General features: G+C 35.0%; 1 protein-coding gene across 1 annotated transcript in view; it reads right to left on the bottom strand.

Moving 5' to 3' along the window:
- Positions 1-19,136, bottom strand: part of RGS22 (regulator of G-protein signaling 22) — a 137,429-nt gene that overhangs the window by 75,299 nt on the left and 42,994 nt on the right. Inside the window, exons 11-13 of the mRNA XM_012643528.1 lie at positions 14,050-14,161; positions 12,525-12,650; positions 11,468-11,569 (exon numbers count right to left, since the gene is read on the bottom strand). Coding sequence (XP_012498982.1) covers positions 11,468-11,569; positions 12,525-12,650; positions 14,050-14,161 — 340 coding nt within the window. The remainder of the gene's footprint in view (positions 1-11,467; positions 11,570-12,524; positions 12,651-14,049; positions 14,162-19,136) is intronic.

Here is a 19,136-nt window from a genome sequence, read left to right as displayed (position 1 = left end):
TTAATAAATAATATCTTGGAAATCAGTGAATAAAAGAATAATTAAATGAAAAAAGCATGATTATATTAACACTTCTGGCTGGAAAAAAAAACCAAACCCTGTCTCACAGGGATGCTAACCCATGCTAACAAAGCACAAAAGACTGATAGTGAAACCAGGGCATCAAGTGCTTACTTCACAACGAGAAAATCACTATCCTTAAGGTTGTATGTTCATGTTTACCAGCACGCCACCTTGGACAGCAAGCTTACATGCAGCAGGTTGCCCGGCGTCAGAATAAGGGAAGTTAACTGTGTGATTGCACGAATATTCTCTCCGTCAAGATCTATTAACCTGACCAGATGCTCATAGGAGTGGACAGCTCAGGATAGTGCTTCAAGAGCATGGTCAAGGTCTGCCTCTGGGACATTTTCTTTTCTGGGATGCCTGGGCTGACCAGCAGTCTCTTCTTGACTGGAACATTCTTTCTTTACATGTGCTGGTATCTTCATTAGAAATCTTTCAGGCCTGTGAAGCCCTTCTGTCTCTAGACAACTGCTCATATTTTTTACATTATTACACATTGATTTCATAAGCTAAGCTTCAATGAGTAACTCTATTTTTAGGTATTTTGGGTGAAGTAGAAGCGGACAGGGAGATTTCACTGTTGCTCCAGTGCAATTTATTATGAGCTTTTTATTTAGAGCAAATTGTAACAAACTGGAAAGACAGAATGTTGATAATTGTTGAAGCTGGGTGATGGTATATGGTGGCTCTTTAAGCTACTTACACAAAAAATTTTAAAAAACTATACTTGGCTGGCAGTCATATCCAATTAATCAATGGCTATCTGTAATTAGGTTTATAATATGTTGCTTAAAATATAAGCAGGCCAATGAGTTAATTCATTTACTCAGTAACTATCAGAGCAGCTTTTATATACCACCTCCCGTCCTGAATACACATGGTAAACAAAGCAGACTGTCTTCATGGACCTAACAGTCTACTGGGAAAAAATATTCAGGGTGAAATTTGACATTTAATGTTCATAAGGATATTTTAAGATATTAAAGTGAAAGATTTAACTAGGTGATAGACAGATACTCCTTTTTCTAGAGACAATAATAAGAAAGCAATGGCTTAGAGGTTAAAGAGTACAGGGTCTGGAGTCAGAATACTTGGTACTAATTTCAACTTTACCATTGTTAAATGAGGGGCCTTAGGGAAGTATTCATCTTCTCCAAATCTATTAAAACAGACATAATAACAACATCTACCTCTTAGGATTGTCAAGAATTAAATAAAATTATCCATGTAAAGTTATTATCACAGAAAGTAACAGATAATAAATATTAAATAAATGTCAGGTGTAATGATAATTATGGTTCAGAGAAGTTCAGGTATTGGCCTTTCAGTAAATAAGAAAATTAAAAGAGGATCTTTGGAGATCCTTTTTTGGTCCATAATCCTACAATATTCAAAAATCTTAAGACTGAGTGTGGGTAACTAGTAAAAACATCAGGAATAGGAGAAATAAACGGGTAACTGTAAGCCAGAAAGCTGGCTGCTGTATGCATTCTTCCCGAATCCACTTCACTAGCAAACACAACAAAATGGGATGCAAGATGAGAACCCTGCTGATTCTCATCTGTGCTCATGACTCATAGTGCTCGGGAATCCAAGCCTGACTGCTACTTGGGACACCATCTCTCTGGTAACAAAAACAAATAATGTAACAAAGCCTTAATAGTAATTGCCCAGCACTTAAGAAACAACCTAATTATGAAGACACCAAAATTTACTATAAAGCTTTAAGGAGGGACGTGATTTCCCACATTCAATCACCACCCACCTTGCCCCTCACCCATGCCCATTCATCTTTTAGGAGACATAGCTTGATTCTTAATGCTGCTGCTGAGTAAAGAAATAATGAGCTCTGCTAGTGCACCTGAAAATACACCATCAGTCTAGAGAAGGAGTACTCAGATCATGGCACTTTAATGAAAATGTCAGGACCACCCTGAAGTATTTAGGTCCTATAAATGCCAAGAGAGAGAACCTAAACAATTAAGGTAATGGATGACAGTGAGCAAAGGAAAAACGAAGCTGATTATTAGAGAAAAATCTTCAACACTGCCCCTCTTATGCCATAAAAAGTTTAGACATTCTATAATAAAGACATCTGCACTCGAATGTTTATGGCAGCACAATTCACTATTGCAAGGACGTGGAAACAACCCAAGTGCCCGTCAATCCATGAGTAGATTAATAAAATGTGGTATATGTATACGATGGAATACTACTCAATTACAAAAAACAATGGTGATCTAGCACCTCTTGTATTATCCTGGATAGAGCTTGAGCCCATCCTGCGAAGTGAGGTATCACAAGAATGGAAGAATAAGCACCACATGTACTTGCCATCAAATTAGCACTAACTGATCAACACTAAGGTGCTCGCACAGTAGTAATATTCATTGCGGATTGCGGGGGGTGGGTAAACTCACAACTAATGGACGTGGTGAGCATTGTATGGGGGAAGGGCACGTCTCTAATCCTGGCTTGGGTGAGGCGAAGTCATAACATGGAACCAAAATGTCTGCACCCTAATAACATCCTAATTAAAAAAAAAAAAAAGTTTTTTCAAAGGAATCTGTAGTAACACCCAAGGTTTTGGTTACCTAAAGTTATCTCAGACTTCATTGGAAAACACTGTCAGGACAATGCAAATTCTATAGGGAAAGGGCTATATGGTTTCTTCTGGTCTTTTCTTTATCAATCTTTCTAGGGTTCTCTGGCAAACTGGGCAAAAGAAAGCACATTCTTGAACCTTCACAGAAAGGCACTGGTGGGGCAGCGCCTGGGCAAGCTTTGGTCACCAGTGTGTGTGTTCTCAGCACCAATCAGAGCCTAGTGTATAGTAGAATATCTGGTGAGGGTGGAAATAGCAAGAAAAGTTTTTAGGCTAGAGAAAATGTGTGCTTGTAATTGCTGGTGTAATTGCTATCCAGTTTATACTGATTTTATACCGCAGTAATAAAACTAGGAGCAGGAGCAAAGGGGACAAATGCACTGATGTACCTGGAGAACCTTCAGGCAGGGTTACGCTGCACAAGCTAGTATGAACATCATTTGGATCCACACTGTGTCTAAGATCACCTAATAGGAAACTGAAATGACTTGGGGCCTGAGAGGATAAGATAGCAATAAATAATTGCTGAACAAATATGTTAATGAATTCAGCATTACTATGATATCGCAACTTATGGCTTCCTAAAAACACCAATGCACAATACAGGTCTGGTAACATTTATTGACTCGGCTTTTGTTTGTCCTTTCTCTCTTGTGAAATTTGACAAACACAAGGGTAAACTGATGATAGCATTATAAACCCTGAATAGACAGGAGTAGTCACCTGGACTGACTTATTTGCCATGGGACCCATCAAGTGACTTCTTTGTACGAATGTATGTAAACAGAAACAAGAGTCTCTCTCTAGAACATTAGGGCAGAGAGTGTTTTCGAGCTGTCTTATTACTGAGTGGAGATGTCAGGAGTGGAACTTCCAAATGTCAACATTTCATCTAGCTATGGTTGAAGATACTGGAAAGATCTGAGATTTAGTCTGAAGTTGTTAACATGAATAAAATAGGACAGCATCATTTTTTTGTTTGAAGGGTTGTCAAGAAAAGAGAGATTTATTCTGTGTTGCTTTACAGGGCATAAATAAGCCAAAGGATAGCAGCTTTTGGCTCAAAAATGAGAAAAAAGAAAATAGTTCCCTCACTCCTACAGGTATTTGAAAAGAGGCTGATGACTATATAAAAAAACAATAACTCACTGCTATCTGCTGGTAAAGAAAGAACTTATTTCATCTTCAGTTAGGATGCTATTAGCTGTTTGGTTTTTTTTAAACACAACTGAAGTACTTGAGTAATTATGTCTCTCTCCCACCAGAGAGTGAGCTCTTTAAGCCAAGAACTTTGTCCTAATCATCTTTGTATTCACAGAACATTACTTGGCACACAGCAGACTCTCAGTGGATGTTAATTAGTAAATAAGTGAATACTGTAAAAGATATTCTTTAAAGGTTGTGATTCTATGCAGCATATTTTTATTTAAGTTATATTTTGAAACTTGGAATAAGTACCAGTATTGGTTGAGTGAATAGCTGTTGATTTAGGAGCTGATGCTCTTTCATTCTACTTTCTTCAATTCCTTAAAATTTCTATTCTCCTTCCCCATTACCCAGGTAACTGACAACCTTAAGTATTGACCCTAATACCTATTTATTCCAATGAGTGCTCTATACTATACTACAAAATACTTCCACCTACATTATATGTGTGTGAGACAGAGAGAGAGAGAGAGAGAGAGAGAGAGAGAGACAGGGTCTTGCTCTGTTGCCTAGGCTAGAGTGTAATGTATGGGCATCATCATAGCTCACTGCCACCTCAAACTCCTAGGCTCAAGCAATTCTCCTGCCTCAGTAACCTGAGTAGTTGGGACTACATGCACATGCCATCATGCTAATTCTCAGCACCACCAGCTAATTTATTAAAATTTTTTGTAGAGATGGGGTCTTGCTATGTTGCCCAGGCTGGTCTCAAACTCCTGGCCTCAAGCAATCCTCCTGTCTTGGCCTCCCAAAGTGCTGGGATTATAGGCACAAGCCACCACACCTGGCCACCTACATTATCTTGTGCAATCCTCACAACAAACCTCTGAGGTGGACATGAGAACTTTCATATAGTACAGAAGGCAGAGCATAGCACTGAAGACAGGTTCTGGATCTTGAGATTGAGCTTAGTTTTGTCCCTAGCTATGTAACATTGGCAAGATTAACGTCTCAGAGATCTAGTTTCCTTTTTATCTACAAAAAAGCAGAATAAAATACCTCATATGCTTACTATGGGTTATAAAGTGAAATGTGGAGTAGAAAAAAATATATTTTATAAAGTAAAATGTGTATATTTTTTTCTACTCCAAGTTTTATTTTGTGTACAACCCTTCATGGACCTTGGCATATGTGGGGGTCTTAGTGTAACTTTTTCACCTCATGAGAGTCCAGGGTCATTTCCTCCTGTAGCCCATGGCCCTTATGGCCCAAACCCTTGGTTTACCCCATGGCAGTCCCAGTGTCAGCTCATGCTTATCAACCTGGTTTGCAGCATATTCCTTAACTTTGGTCCCTGGTGATTTCCCTTACTATCTCAGCCAGGCATTTAAAAGGGTATTTGTTATATTTTGTCCAGTATTTCTAAGTATTTTATAGAGGAAGTGTTTTAAAATAATCTAGACTGCCAAAATAACAAAAAAAGTCACATGTTTTCTTATTTAATACCCACAGTAAGCACCAGAAAAGCAAGCTTCTTTATACCTACCAACATGGGAGACAAAAAAAAGAAGAAAGAAAAAAGCTTACTTGTATCAGCCTGGATTGTTTGCAAAAGAAAAAAAAAATTTCCTGAGAATCCAATATTATAGTTAGTTTATCATTATATGGGTTTGGTTTTCAAGTTTACACTTGCCAATTTCTCATCTTGGGTGAGAAAAGTGCCTAGCAGAAGTGGTACAGATAAAAACCCCACTAAAGAGCTCATAATTCAAAATTACAAAACATACAAGAACCCACTATGCCAGCAGAATTAATAAATAGTAGAATTAGTTCTTCCAAGAACTACAAATCATAGAATTATTGAATACTATCACAGCCACACTCTAGGTGGCTCCCATGAAAACAGGGTCTCCTGGTATTCATGCCCTTCATAAACATCTCCCCCCAGGTGTGGACATAACATGTGGCTTGCTTCGAACCAAGAGAATACAGCAGTGGTGATGATATGTATGTGATTACATGCAATCAAAAGGTGGTAATGCCTATCTTGCTAAGAAATTCTCCCTTTACTGGCTTGGGGAAGCAAGCTGCCACAGATCGGGCCACAAGGCACAGGGCTGAGAGTGGCCTCCAGCGGACAACCAGCAAAAAGCTGAGCTCTCAATTGCTAACAACCATGTGAACACTGAATCACATCCTTCCCCAGATGAGCCCCAGATGAGAAATCGGCCCTGGCCGACATCTTGCAAAGGACCCAGGAAAGCTGTGCCCAGAATCCTGACTCATATAAAATATTAGATAATAAATGTGTGTTGCTTCAAGCCACAAAGTTTGTGATAATACTGTTACGCAAGAATAGATAACACAGCTACAAACTATATGTTTAGAATAATTACAGCTACAAACTATATGTTTAGAATAATTAAAGACATAAAAGAGGAAATAAAAAACATGAGAAAAAAATACAAAAAGGAAAACACCAGGAAGATTTGTAAAACACAAATATAATGTTTAATTATAAAAAAACATAATTCCTAAAATGATTTAACTGAATGGGTGAGTTAAATAGCAGAATAAAATATGCTGAAGAAACAATATATGTACTGAAAAAACAGATCAAAGGAAACTGATTTATTTTGATTTACAACATACAACACAGATATTAAAAGATGAAAAAACTGGAAAAAGAGGTTAGAGAGATGTAGGATATAATCATGTGCTGCATAAAAAATGTTCTGTTCAATGATAGACTGCATAAACAACGGTGGTCCCATAAGACTGTAATGAAACTGAAAAATTCCCATTGCCTGGTGACACGGTCGCTGTCATAAAGCTGCAGTGCACACTTTATTCACGTGTTTGTAGTGATGCTGGCGCAAACAAACTTACTGCACTGCCAGTCATATAAAAGTGTGGCACCTACAATTATGTACAGTATGCCAAAAATAATAAGCAACTATGTTACTGGTTTATATATTTACTATGCTATACCTTTTATCATTATTTTAGAGTGTACTCCTTTTACTTATATAAAGAAGTTAACTGTAAAACAGCCTCAGGAATGTCCTTCGGGAGGTATTCCAGAAGAAGATATTGTTATCATAGGAGAGAACAGCTTCATGTATGTTATTGCTCCTGAAAACCTTCCGGTGGGTCAAGATGTGGAGGAGGAAGACAGTGATATTGATGATCCTGCCTTGTGTAGACCTAGGCTATGTGTGTGTTTGTGTCTTAATTTTCAACAAAAGTTTAAAAAGTAAAAAAATTTTTTAAATAGAAAAAAGCCTATACAATGAAGACATAAAGAAAAAATACTTTTGTACAGCTGTACAATGTGTGTTTTAAGCTAAGAGGCTAAGGGTTATTACAAAGAATTTAAAAGTTTTAATAAATTGTAAGTTTATAAAGTAAAAAATTTATAGTAAGCTAAGGTTAATTATTAAAGAAAAATATTTTTAATAAATTTAGTGTAGCCTAAGTATATAGTGTTTATAAAGTCTACAGTAGTGTAGAGTAACATCCTAGGCCTTCATATTCACTCATCACTGACTGACTGACTGACCCAGAACAACTTCCAGTCTTGCAAGCTCCATTCAGGGCAAGGGCCCTATACATATGTTTCATTTTTAATCTTTTATGCCATATTTTTTACTGTATCTTTTCTACATTTAGATATACAAATATTTACCATTGTGTTCCAACTGCCTACGGTATTCAGCACAGCAAGATGCTGTAGCCCAGGAGCAACAGGTTATATACTACATAACCTAGGAGTGTACCAGGCTATACCATCTACTTTTGCATAAGTACAGTCCATGATGTTCGCACAATGACAAAGTCACCTAATGACACATTTCTCAGAATGTATTTCTGTCATTAAGCAATGTATGACTATATCGAAAAGCACCAACGTTGATCAGACAGGGGACCCTGAATGATAGAATAGAGAAAATGGAGAAGTAGAAAGACTGAAAGAAATAACAGCTGAGGATTTCCCAGAATTGATGAAAAGCATGATTCTTCAAATTCTAGAAGCAACTTAAACCCAAGAAAGATAATTGTAGTAGACACATTGAAGTGAAATACAGAACACCAAAATCAAAGAGAAGATTGTAAATACAAACAGTGAGAAAAAGCATCCTCCTACAAAGGAGCAACCCAGACTCTTCAGTAAAGAAGCCAGAAGACAATAAAACAATATCTTCAAAATGCTGAGAGAAAACTGTCAATCTAGAATTCTATATTCAGCTAAACCATTGATAAGAGAATATAATAGACATTTTTAGACAAATAAAACCTGAGATCATTTTACCACTAGTAGACTCTAATGAAAAAAAACTAAAGGATATTCTTCCCAAAGGAAGGAGATGCAGAAAGCAGTAGTAAGCAAAAAATTTGTTTGTGAATAAATTGAAATAAATATTGACAGTACTTAAAAAAAAGATGACTACTTGGAGGGTATAAAACAAAATTAACAAAAATACTATACAAAAATTATATGTAAAATGGGCAAGGTATGGTAAAATTAAAGTGTTCTAAGATCCTTGAATTGTTTTAGAGGAGGATAAAGACAGTGATTAATTTTAGACTTTATTAATTTCAGTATGCATGTTAAAATTATAAGGGTAAAAATAGAAATAGAATATATAATTTCCAAATCAATAGAGGGAAATAAAACGTAAAACATTATTACTACCTACATTTTACAGAACATGAAAACAAGGCTTATTAAAACTGACATGACAAAGTTTACTCAACTAGTAACTAGTAGAATGTGACAAATTCATGTCTTTCAACTCCCAAGTTCTGTGATTTTTTTTCCTTCTATGTCATATAGCCTCTCATCTAGGTGATACACTAAAATAACAGTGTGTTACCCTGATGTCCAATTCAATAAGGCAAAAATCTCACACAGCTGCAAGAATATTATTATATTAAATAGTACTTTGTGGTAAAAGTGCCGTGAATTTAGCTAGCAATCTGTTATTCCTCATTTCCATTTCATTCTTACCTACCCTCTTCACTCACTAATTCTTACATTTTCCATATAATTCTTCTCCTAGATTCTATTTTTTGCTATTGTTTCTCTCTTCCTCTTTCCCATTTTTCATTATTTAAATTTTGTATGTAAACATATTTGTAAACATGTATATAATTCTATTTATGTATCATACATGTTCACTTAATTTAAATCTCAATGTGTGTGCTATAGAGAGTGGTAGATTCTAAACGCAGTTTTTATTGGGATACAGTTTGTTTGAAAGATTTCACAAGTTACCAGACAATAGTACCCAGGTCTGTTTGATTCTGTTGTAGTATTCTCACTGAAGCAAGTATGTAATGTCAAAAAAGCTGAGAACTATCTGTGGTAACAATCTAGCCTCCAAATCCTAGCAATGGGATATGGTCCCCTGGCAAGTTGATGCTAACGTCAAAGATTTTATCTCTACACTATGGTGGTGATTCCCTTTCTCCTTGCCAAGACCATTTAAATTGGTTTCTAACTGTGTACTATTCTATCTTGAAGCCATGCAATGAAATCTTCAGGGTGTGCCCAAGACAGGAGTTCAAACTCTTGGACTATTTAATCACACAAAATCACTGTTACTGACATCCCTACTCCCACATCTAGTCTGTCTACAGATATTTCTACAGTATTTCATGGGGCAATAAAACTGCAGGGTATTTGTATACAATATCATTTAAGTCCCTTGAAATCAACTCTTAGTGTCCTAGAACACATCTTGGCGGACATATTAAAACAATATAAAATCAAGTTCAAAGCAACTTTAACATAATGCCAGCTGATTATATTCTGCCATTGGCATTATCAATCCAAAGATCTAGATTGTAAATGTACCCTTGAATAAAGCCATATGATATTTCTATTATAAAGAAATAAATAGTATTTCATACTTTGAAATAAATCAATAGGACTATGGTATTACAGGCAATTCTTGTATCTGGAGGCACAGAAACCTTGAATAATTAAAACCTAAACCAATTCAGGCAATTGCTTCTCTAACCAAAAAATAAAACAAAGTAACCATAGACGTAAAAATCAAATACATCTTAAAAAATGACATGGATTTGCTTCTCTTATTTATCTCTATTGATCCCTGAAAGTAAATGTCTCCATTGTTCTCCTTCTCGTACCCTGCTTTGATTCCTCAAAAGAGTACCTAGAAAAGGATAAAAAGTTTATAGGCCTTGATAATCCCAAAACAGAATAATCCAACTCTGAATAACCAAATCTGTGTCCTGTTTTATAACCATTTACTGCTAGTTGAATGACAGCATTACTAAGAATTTAAAAGTCTACCAAGCTCAAATAGAATTTCCTTTTTTACAAGCACATGGAAATATGGTGCTTATTAACAACAATAAAAAAACCCACTTAATTGAGCAGCTGAAGATTTCTGAAGGAGTACTCTTTGTAGTAGTAAAAACATAATAAAAATAATGGATGGTACTTTAGCAGACAGGGGCAATAGGTTAGGAGAACATGGATAAATAGAGAATTCCAGGTAAAGGATTAACAGGCAGAACAGTCAACTGTGTGGTCTCAGAAAATGGTACTGTTAAATTAGAGATATAATTTTATGATTTCATGGAGACAGATCTGGGCTATGTAAGAGGTGAAGCCCTTAATCTCACAGTAAAAAGTACACAGCTCTGCCAGCTAATTTACAAAGCATAGTTATTAATGCCAGAGTCAGGGTGGTGGAAGTAATAACAAACATCCAGCAGTACACTCTGGTATCCTGAATAAGATTATAAGATAATAAATAAAATGATGAAGCTATTTTCCTTAGCATTGTTCAGGGGGAGGTCCTCTAGAATGGGATTATTCTGGATTATAAAATCATTTAAGTGTCAACAGATACAGATTACCAGCTTTCTAGGCTTAGAGACCTCTCCAGAAAACATCAGAAGAGCCTAAGAATAAAAAACTGAAAAGTCAGCTTGAGTCATAATTCTGTACCCTTTCCTTCTTCTCCCCAAAAGAGGCTACTCTCTCCCCAACTCCCTGTAGAATCCTCTGTTCTTCCTCCTGTTTTTCATCCCATGCTCCTCTATTTTGCTTCAAAATGGTCTTGAAACATTCTTTCCTCCAGAGTGTCTTACATGGTGTGCAACACAGAAGCCCAGGCAACAACATGGGGCCTGCACAACAGAGAGTCAGTCAACATCCTTTCCTGCTCTTTAAACAGGTCAACAGCCTAGTATGCTCACCAGCTTATGTCTGCAGGAAGCTCAGAGAATGACACTGGTCAATGTCTCCGCTCCCAATCACTTCAATGATTGATCACAAGTCCACTCTCAGGGTTCTCTTTTAAATCACTCACAACCAAACCAAAAAGGTATAAATTAGAAAAAAAAGATGAGATGTTCTTTATTGGAAGAACAAGTAGTTGGCAGCAAACAGAAAAAAAAGCAAACCAAATAAAATAGATAAAACTGAAAACCCACAAATCAAATTATAAAACAATATTCTGTTGGCACTTAAATAAAGTAAACCCATGCCAACAATTTAACTGCTGCCTTTTTGCCTGTAGTCCCAGATTTCTCTTGTTTGGGACTAGACAGAGTTTTTATTTCTCTGTGTACTCAGAGCTTCACACTGAACCAACATTATTTACTACTTACTTGTGCTTGCTTGCATACTTTAAAAGGCTGAAGTGTTTCCTGGTAGAAAAGCTGATGATAAGCTTGTAGGTCAAACCAGAAGTACACACTGTTCTTCCACAACTGCAGATGGAAAAAGTACATAAATTATTACCACCTAATTATTAAAGCTCTACAAGGCTCTAATTTCAAATACAAATAATTGTTTAGCTCCTTGCTGTTACCATAAATCAGGCTCAATTTAAGATGGTTTTAATCTTCTACCACAAACAGGCAATATACAAAATATTTATTGGTATTGTTGCTAGAACATTATATTTTTGCATGTATACCTCTCACATAATTGGCCATTAAAGTAGTAAGCATTCTATTAATAGTTAATGGTTAAAGAGTAACCATATATTTCTGGTATAAAAACAAAATCTGAAGGTATCTTGACATATGTGGGAAAATGTGTATCACAGCAAACCAAACATTTTTCTAATAATTGGGCCAGTTAAATACTTTACATTCGAGCAAAATAAACACTTTTTGTGATTAAAAAAGAACATCTGATAGGAGGCTGAGGTGGGAGGATCACTTGAGCCCAGAAGTTCGAGGTTACAGTGAACTACGATCATCGTGTCACTGAGCTCCAGCAGCCTGCATGGGTGACAGAGTGAGACTCCATTTCTTTAAAGAAAAAAAATTGAAAAACAGGAAATAATTTTGCTACTATGCATTGTAACTTGTAATTGTTAGAATTATTAAAAAAATTAAAGGATTGATAGCAATCAACTCTGAATCTAAAATATATTATACTGAAATAAAATATGAAAATAAACTATTGTTAGACATGCAAGTCAATCTTTGTCTATCTCTATTTTACTTTTCTTTGTAATTTTAGTAGGATAGTGAACCAAAGAGAATTATAATTCAGATGTTTAAATTTTTACTAAATATTAGGTATAAATTTTCTTACCAGAGATGGGAATTTTAACATCAAATATAATTTTTGGAGTACTAAATTATTTCAACACCTCTTATTTTTAAGTGAAGTAAAATTTTAAAATTAGATTTTAAATAATTATTTTTTTACCTTGTTCCCTGAACGCTCACAGAATTTAGTAAAGAAGAATCCAGCTCTATTTTCTACATACAAAGATTGTAACAAGTTTTCCATGTCAAATCCTACCAAAGTTCCAACATCTAACATGGTTTTAACCTAGATAACAAAACAGAAGTTCATTATCGACCCAAACACATTGTGATTTTTTATGGCATTGCATAAGAGGGTTTCATAAATTCTGCCAGGCTGTCATTTTCCCACTAGACTATTTTATTTTTGTATCATATATGTAATTAATTCAGTATCTTTGCATCTGTCATATAAGATTCATTTATGGAGCCCAACTATAGCAGCCGAATTCATTCTATTATTAACCAATCTGATTTCAAACGTAAAGTAGAAGCAACTTCCCAACCTCAATTATTTTCATAATTTTAGGAGTCTTCCAAATCTTTGTTGGTGGCCTCTTTCCTACATATTTACTGTTATTTTAGCCTTGAGGTGCTGCTATTATAGCTACAAGAGGGTTATAAAAAGAACTATCTTCAAGGCCTCTCAGTGCTGCTCATTAACTATTCTTAGGGGGTCCCTCTTTGGACAGTCTTGCCCTGTACAGGTCATGGCCTGCACAGTGTAAATGGCAGTATAAGTTCTCATAAAACTTTGCTGTTTATGGGCTTCTCTGCCAACAATGCTGGTAACCCTAATACGATTTTTGAAACACAGAAAGCTGGCTATTTTTCCAAGCACAAGAGTGATTCCAGAATATGAAAAGGCATCTACTATTCACTTTAACTCTTTTCTATTTGTTTTGTCTTTGTAATCATAACACAAGTGTGGTATGAATAATTTAGGGTTTAAGTGAGGTTCTTATTCTTTGTCATACTTTCTATCTACTTCCTCTTTATCTGCCTGCTAAACAAATTCTGAGGTGAGAATTTAATGTTTTTATGATGTTTAACTATCAGAATTCCAAACTAAAAAATCATTATTTGGTAGGGAAAAAATTCCAATTAGAAGAAAAGGAAAACTATTGTCTTAGAATAAAATAAACAGTCACACAAAGTTATAGCTACGTTTAGACTGTATTGGGACTGCCAAGGTTTCTACCTAACATATAATCCTTAGGGAATGTGAAATTTTCATCTAAAACTGGTACATTAAATATATGTCATCCAAGTAGCTGCATTCTGGAGATGCCTTGCATTTTAAAATTCCAGACTTCCAAAACATAACATCAAATACTATTTTTTATCAAGTATTAAAAAGTTTATAAAAATACTAGAGGGTCTTATTTTGTGTTTGAGGTATCATCATATGAAAACCAGAACACAGTTATTTTTGAAAATAGTAATCAATGAAGAATACAGCAGCTTGGTACTACAAAAGAAACACGGGAAATTTTTGTATAAAAATCCTTTGGCAAGAAAAAAAATCAAATGTTTTTCTTAGTAAAGAAAAAAATACTATGATAAATCAATAAAAATTTTCTAAAATCAGGGAACATTGATCAGTTAAATGAGAAATCAGCTTATTCAGTCCTCGAAATACTTACCTTGTGTTCTTCTGTGTAAGTGTATCTTTGATCCAGCTGGGGCTTCAGACATTCAGAAATGTCAGTAAAAGATGTTAAATGAATAATTTTGCTTTCTGACATGTGCCTTGACCTAAATGATAGGGATGAGAACTAATTGATAAACAAATTTTGAGTACTTTTGGTATACATGGCACCAAATCTTAGGAGTGCTTCTGAGCAATGTGAGAGAATCAAAAAAAAAAAAAAAAAAGCATAACATCAGTTCCGCCCTGAAGAAGTGGGTTGAGAGAATGAGGCATAGCTATACAGAAAGACAACTCTCAAAACAACTTCTGGTTGAACAGATTTGAGAGAGTATATTATAGATGCCAAATGACTGGGATGGATAATAAATACTTACGGAAGTGTAAGAATGAGAAATTCCTTCAACCTATATTGAAGAAATGAAATTTTTCCTGAAAAATTAGTAGAGATGTATTTTGTGTATATACCTGAGTGTGTGTATGTGTGTGTTAGAGGCGTTCTTTAGATAGGAAGAATAGTAAGCAATAAATGAAGGTAGGTAGGGAAATCCTTGTTTAAAAGGCAGCAAAGATAAAGAATTTCCTTAGGGCAAGAAGACACTAACAGTTAAGTTAACACGATATACTACATACCAAACACTGTGCTAGATATAATTCATATTATAATATTTAATCCTCAATACGGGTAAGATCCATAGGAAATTACATAGTTTGGGGTGAGATAATGGAAGGCTCTGGAATTAAACTAATGACTTTGGACATTATCTCTTTACATTTTCCTATCTGATTCCCTCTCCCATGCCCCACTGCAATTATTCTAAACCTTATTTTCTAGCTTCATAAAACATGCCCGTTACACCTCACCAATCTACCTCCACCCCAATCTACTCGCAGATTACCTTGCAGGTTCTTCTCACACAAAATGTTGGTACAACATGCTTTAATTTCCACTCCCCCATGTGGTAGACACAGTTAACTGGTTGGCTAACCCAATTCCCAGTTACATATTTCTATACACAGCACCACTGAGATCCTGAAAATAAACGCTCATTTTTCAAGACTTCCTTGCAGACAGAGCTAGCCATGTAATATAGTTGTGACTAATGAGACATAAAATGAAATCTGCTGGGGAACTTCTAAGAAAGCTTGCTTTTCTGACAAAAGGGAGAGGGTTAATGAAAATCATCCTGTCCCCTTCTTTCTGACTTGAAAGCCTGCTGTCAGGAGCTGCAACACCACTGACCATGAGAGAATGGCCAAGAGCAACACAAAGATCCAGGGCCTAATATTTCTGATCCATTGAACCAGTATTGGCAGTTGCCTGCCTTCAAATTTCTTGTTATGTGAGAAAAATAAACTCAATTCACCTAAGCCATTGTTAGTCAGATTTTTTTGTTAGTTGCAGCTGAAAGCATTCTTAAGTGATCAATAAACATATCCACCTGTACCCATCCTTACTTCTTTCCATCTTGTCTCAGGAACAGGTGCCCCACCTGTCCATAGTTAATCACAATACCATGGTTCTTGAACTTTTCTCTCTATTCTCCTTTGAAAATGGAGACCTTCTTTCTTTCTCATATATCTTCAACTTTTCCATTTCCACTGGATTCTACTCTACTCATATCAATAGACTCAAATCTCCTTCACCTTTTTAATACCCTTTCTGATGAAAACAAAAATAGAATGTACCAAAATATATGGGACACAGCTAAAGCAGTGCTTAGAAGGACAATTTTATAGCTGTAAAGGCCTATATTAGAAAAGAATAAGATCTCAAATCAGTACCCTAACCTCCACCCTTAAGATATTAGAAAGAGAAGAACTAAACTAAATCTTCCCACAAAGAAAAGTCTAGGTCCAAAAGGCTTCACTGATAAATTCTATCAAATACTTAAAGAAGAACCAACATCAGTTCTTCCCAAATTCTTTCAAAATTAGAAAAGGATGGGTTACTTCCCAATGCATTCTATGAAGCAGTATTGCCCTATCTTAAAGCCAAAAATATCTTAAAAAAAAACAAAAAAAAACTACAACCCAATATCCCTTATACATAGAGAAATGAATATCCTCAACAAAATACTAGCAAACTGAATCCAGAAAAATATTAAAAGGATTCTATACCATGAACCAGTGGGGCTTATCTCAGAAATATAAAGTTGGTTTAACATATAAAGATCAATTAATGCAATACATCATATCAATAAATAACAAAACCCACATGATCAATTTAATAGATGCAAAAAAAAGCATTTGACAAAATCCAACACACATTCATGATTTAAAAACTTCAACTAAGAACTTCCTTAACATAACAGAGAATTTATGAAAAATAGCTAACATCATATTTAATGGCAAAAGGTTGAATTCACCGTAAAACTGGGAACAAAACAAGGGTGTTTGCTCTTACCACTTCTATCCATCATTGTGCTGGAGGTGCTGAAGTAATTAGGCAGGAATAGGAAGTAAAATATGTTATGATCAAGAAGAATGAATTCAAAACTGTCTTCACTCTTAGATTCTATGCTCTTGTATATGGAAAATCCTAAGAACTCTATTTAAAAACTACTAGAACTAATAAATAAGTTCAGTAAGGTCACAAGGTAGAAGATAAATATTTTAAAAATTGAATTTCTATACACTAGCAATGAACAGTCAAACAACGAAATTAAGAAAACATTTCTATTCACAATAGCTTCAAAAAGAACAACATACTTAGGAATAACTTTAAAAAAATGCTCTCCCCTAAATCCAGTTACTTTTAATTTTTATTCTCATTCATTTCAAATTTTTAAATCCAGTTTTTAAAAAAGAGTAATCTAATACTATTCAGCAATAAAAGGAACAAACTATGGATACATGCAACAACTTAGATAAATGTCAAGGGAATTATGCTGAGTAAAAAAAAAAAAAAAAAACAAATTCAAAAGGTTGCATACTTCATGATTCCATTTATATAACATTTTTGAAATGACAAAATTATAGAGATAGAGGACAGCCAGGGTGGCTCACACCTGTAATGCTAGCACTTTGGAAGGCTGAGGTAGGAGGATTGCATGAGGCCAGGAGTTTGAGAACAGACTGAGCAACATAGTGAGACGCCCAATCTCTACAAAAAATAACAAACAAAAAAAAAATTATAGAGATGGAGAACAGATTAGTAGTTGCCAGTGGCTGCTAGAGGAATGGGAAGGGAGGGAAATAGCTGTGGCTTTAAAGCAGTGGCACAAGAGATCCTTGTCATGAAACTATTTGGTATATCAGCTGTGGTAACAGTCACATGAAAGTACACCTGTGATCAAATTATATAAAACTAAACATAAACACACAAGTGCATATAAAACTGGTAAAATACGATAAGGGAGATGGATTTTTATAAATGCCAATTTCCTAGATATGATACTATACTATAATTATGCAAGCTATCACCACTGGGGACACTGAATGAAGGGCATACGGGACCTTTCTACATCGTTTCTTACAACTACATATAAATCTACAATCATCTCGTAATTAAAAGTTAGAAAAAGAGTGGTCTATATTAATTAGTTTCTCTTCACTTTCAATATATTCTTCCAGCTACTGTCATCTGGCTTCTGACTCTTGAAACTTATCTTTGTAACCTTATCAATAACTTCATCATTAATAAACACAATGAACACTTACTCCTATTATCTTGACTACTTTGCAACACTTAACATCCTCTTAAAATTCTTTCTTCCTTGGCTTCCATGACACCACTCTTTTCTGTGCATCTACCGTCTCTCAGATTACTCCTTCTTGGTCTTCTTTTCTGGCTCCTATTCTCTGCCTTTACTGTAAAGCTCAACAACTTAGTTCTTCTCATTATACATTAATCTCTCTCTCATGATCATCTCACCCATTCCCACAGCTTCAACTATCCCCTAAAGTGTAAAGCTTCTCAAATTTTTTTTACATATAGTTCATCTCTCTCCTGGGCTCCAGAGCTATATTTCAACTCTTTGGACATGTGTATCCCAATGTGTAATATATCCTAATATAGTTTTAAATTTTTTACTGAGACATAATTCACATTTTCAACACAAAAAATTTGTGTAAGCAAGGATGTGGAGAAATTGGAACCCAATGTAGTTTTATCTCAGCCTTCAAGAGTACTTGGGCTCTATCTTCACTCACTCAACAAATGTTCACTGAACTATGAGCCAGACACTGTAGTACACACTGGGGCACTCACCTAGGGAGCACCCCAAACTGAACTCATCACCTTCCTCCTCCAATCCTGCTTTTCCTCCTTCTGAGGATAGCAGGTTCACAAGAAATAATGTAAAATAGTTCTTAAACATAGGAAAAAATGTTCAACTTCAGTCAAAATAAGAAATACCATTTTAAAACCTTTCTGGTTAGCAAAAGTAATGCATACTGTGTTGGTGATGGTATGGTAAAAAAAGGCACTTTCACATACGTTGATGGGAGTATTTTACAAATTGTTACAACTCCTATGAAGGACAATTCAGCAATATCTAGCAAAATTTAAAAAGCACATGAACTATGACTCAAGAATTCTACTTTTGGGAATTTATCCTACAGATATATATATGTATGTGTGTGTATGTGTGTGTGAGAGAAATATAGAAATGTACAAGAATATCTACTGCAACATTGTAATAGCAAAAAATACAGGAAACAATGTCATATCCATCAATAGAGTACAAATAAAATGTTTGGTATAAAATGAAAGAACTAGACATAAGAGGAAACAAAATGACAAGAACAAGAACAAGAATCAAAATAGATTATAGTATATCTAATATATCTTGGAAGAAAACTTCCAAGATATATTAATAAAAAATTAAAAAACAAAAAGGCACAGAATAAGTGCATATAGCTTGCCACTATTTTTGAACTATGTGTATATATCCAATTTTTAAAAGTAAAATAATTTAATTTTAATAAATGGCACAAAAAACTCTCTAGTTCTTCACCAGTGCATAGAAAATAATCTCCAAATTCCTTAATGTGACACATAAGAAATTTCACATTCTGAGCCTCATTTATCTCATTAGTCTATCTCCTGCTTTTTCACTGTAATACTCTATACTCTAG

Source organism: Propithecus coquereli, unplaced genomic scaffold (genome assembly GCF_000956105.1).
Source record: "Propithecus coquereli isolate 6110/MARCELLA unplaced genomic scaffold, Pcoq_1.0 Scaffold2, whole genome shotgun sequence".
In the NCBI taxonomy this organism is placed as follows: domain Eukaryota; kingdom Metazoa; phylum Chordata; class Mammalia; order Primates; family Indriidae; genus Propithecus; species Propithecus coquereli.
Note: the sequence above shows the minus strand (reverse complement) of the source record. Positions and strands in the feature narration are given on the sequence as shown.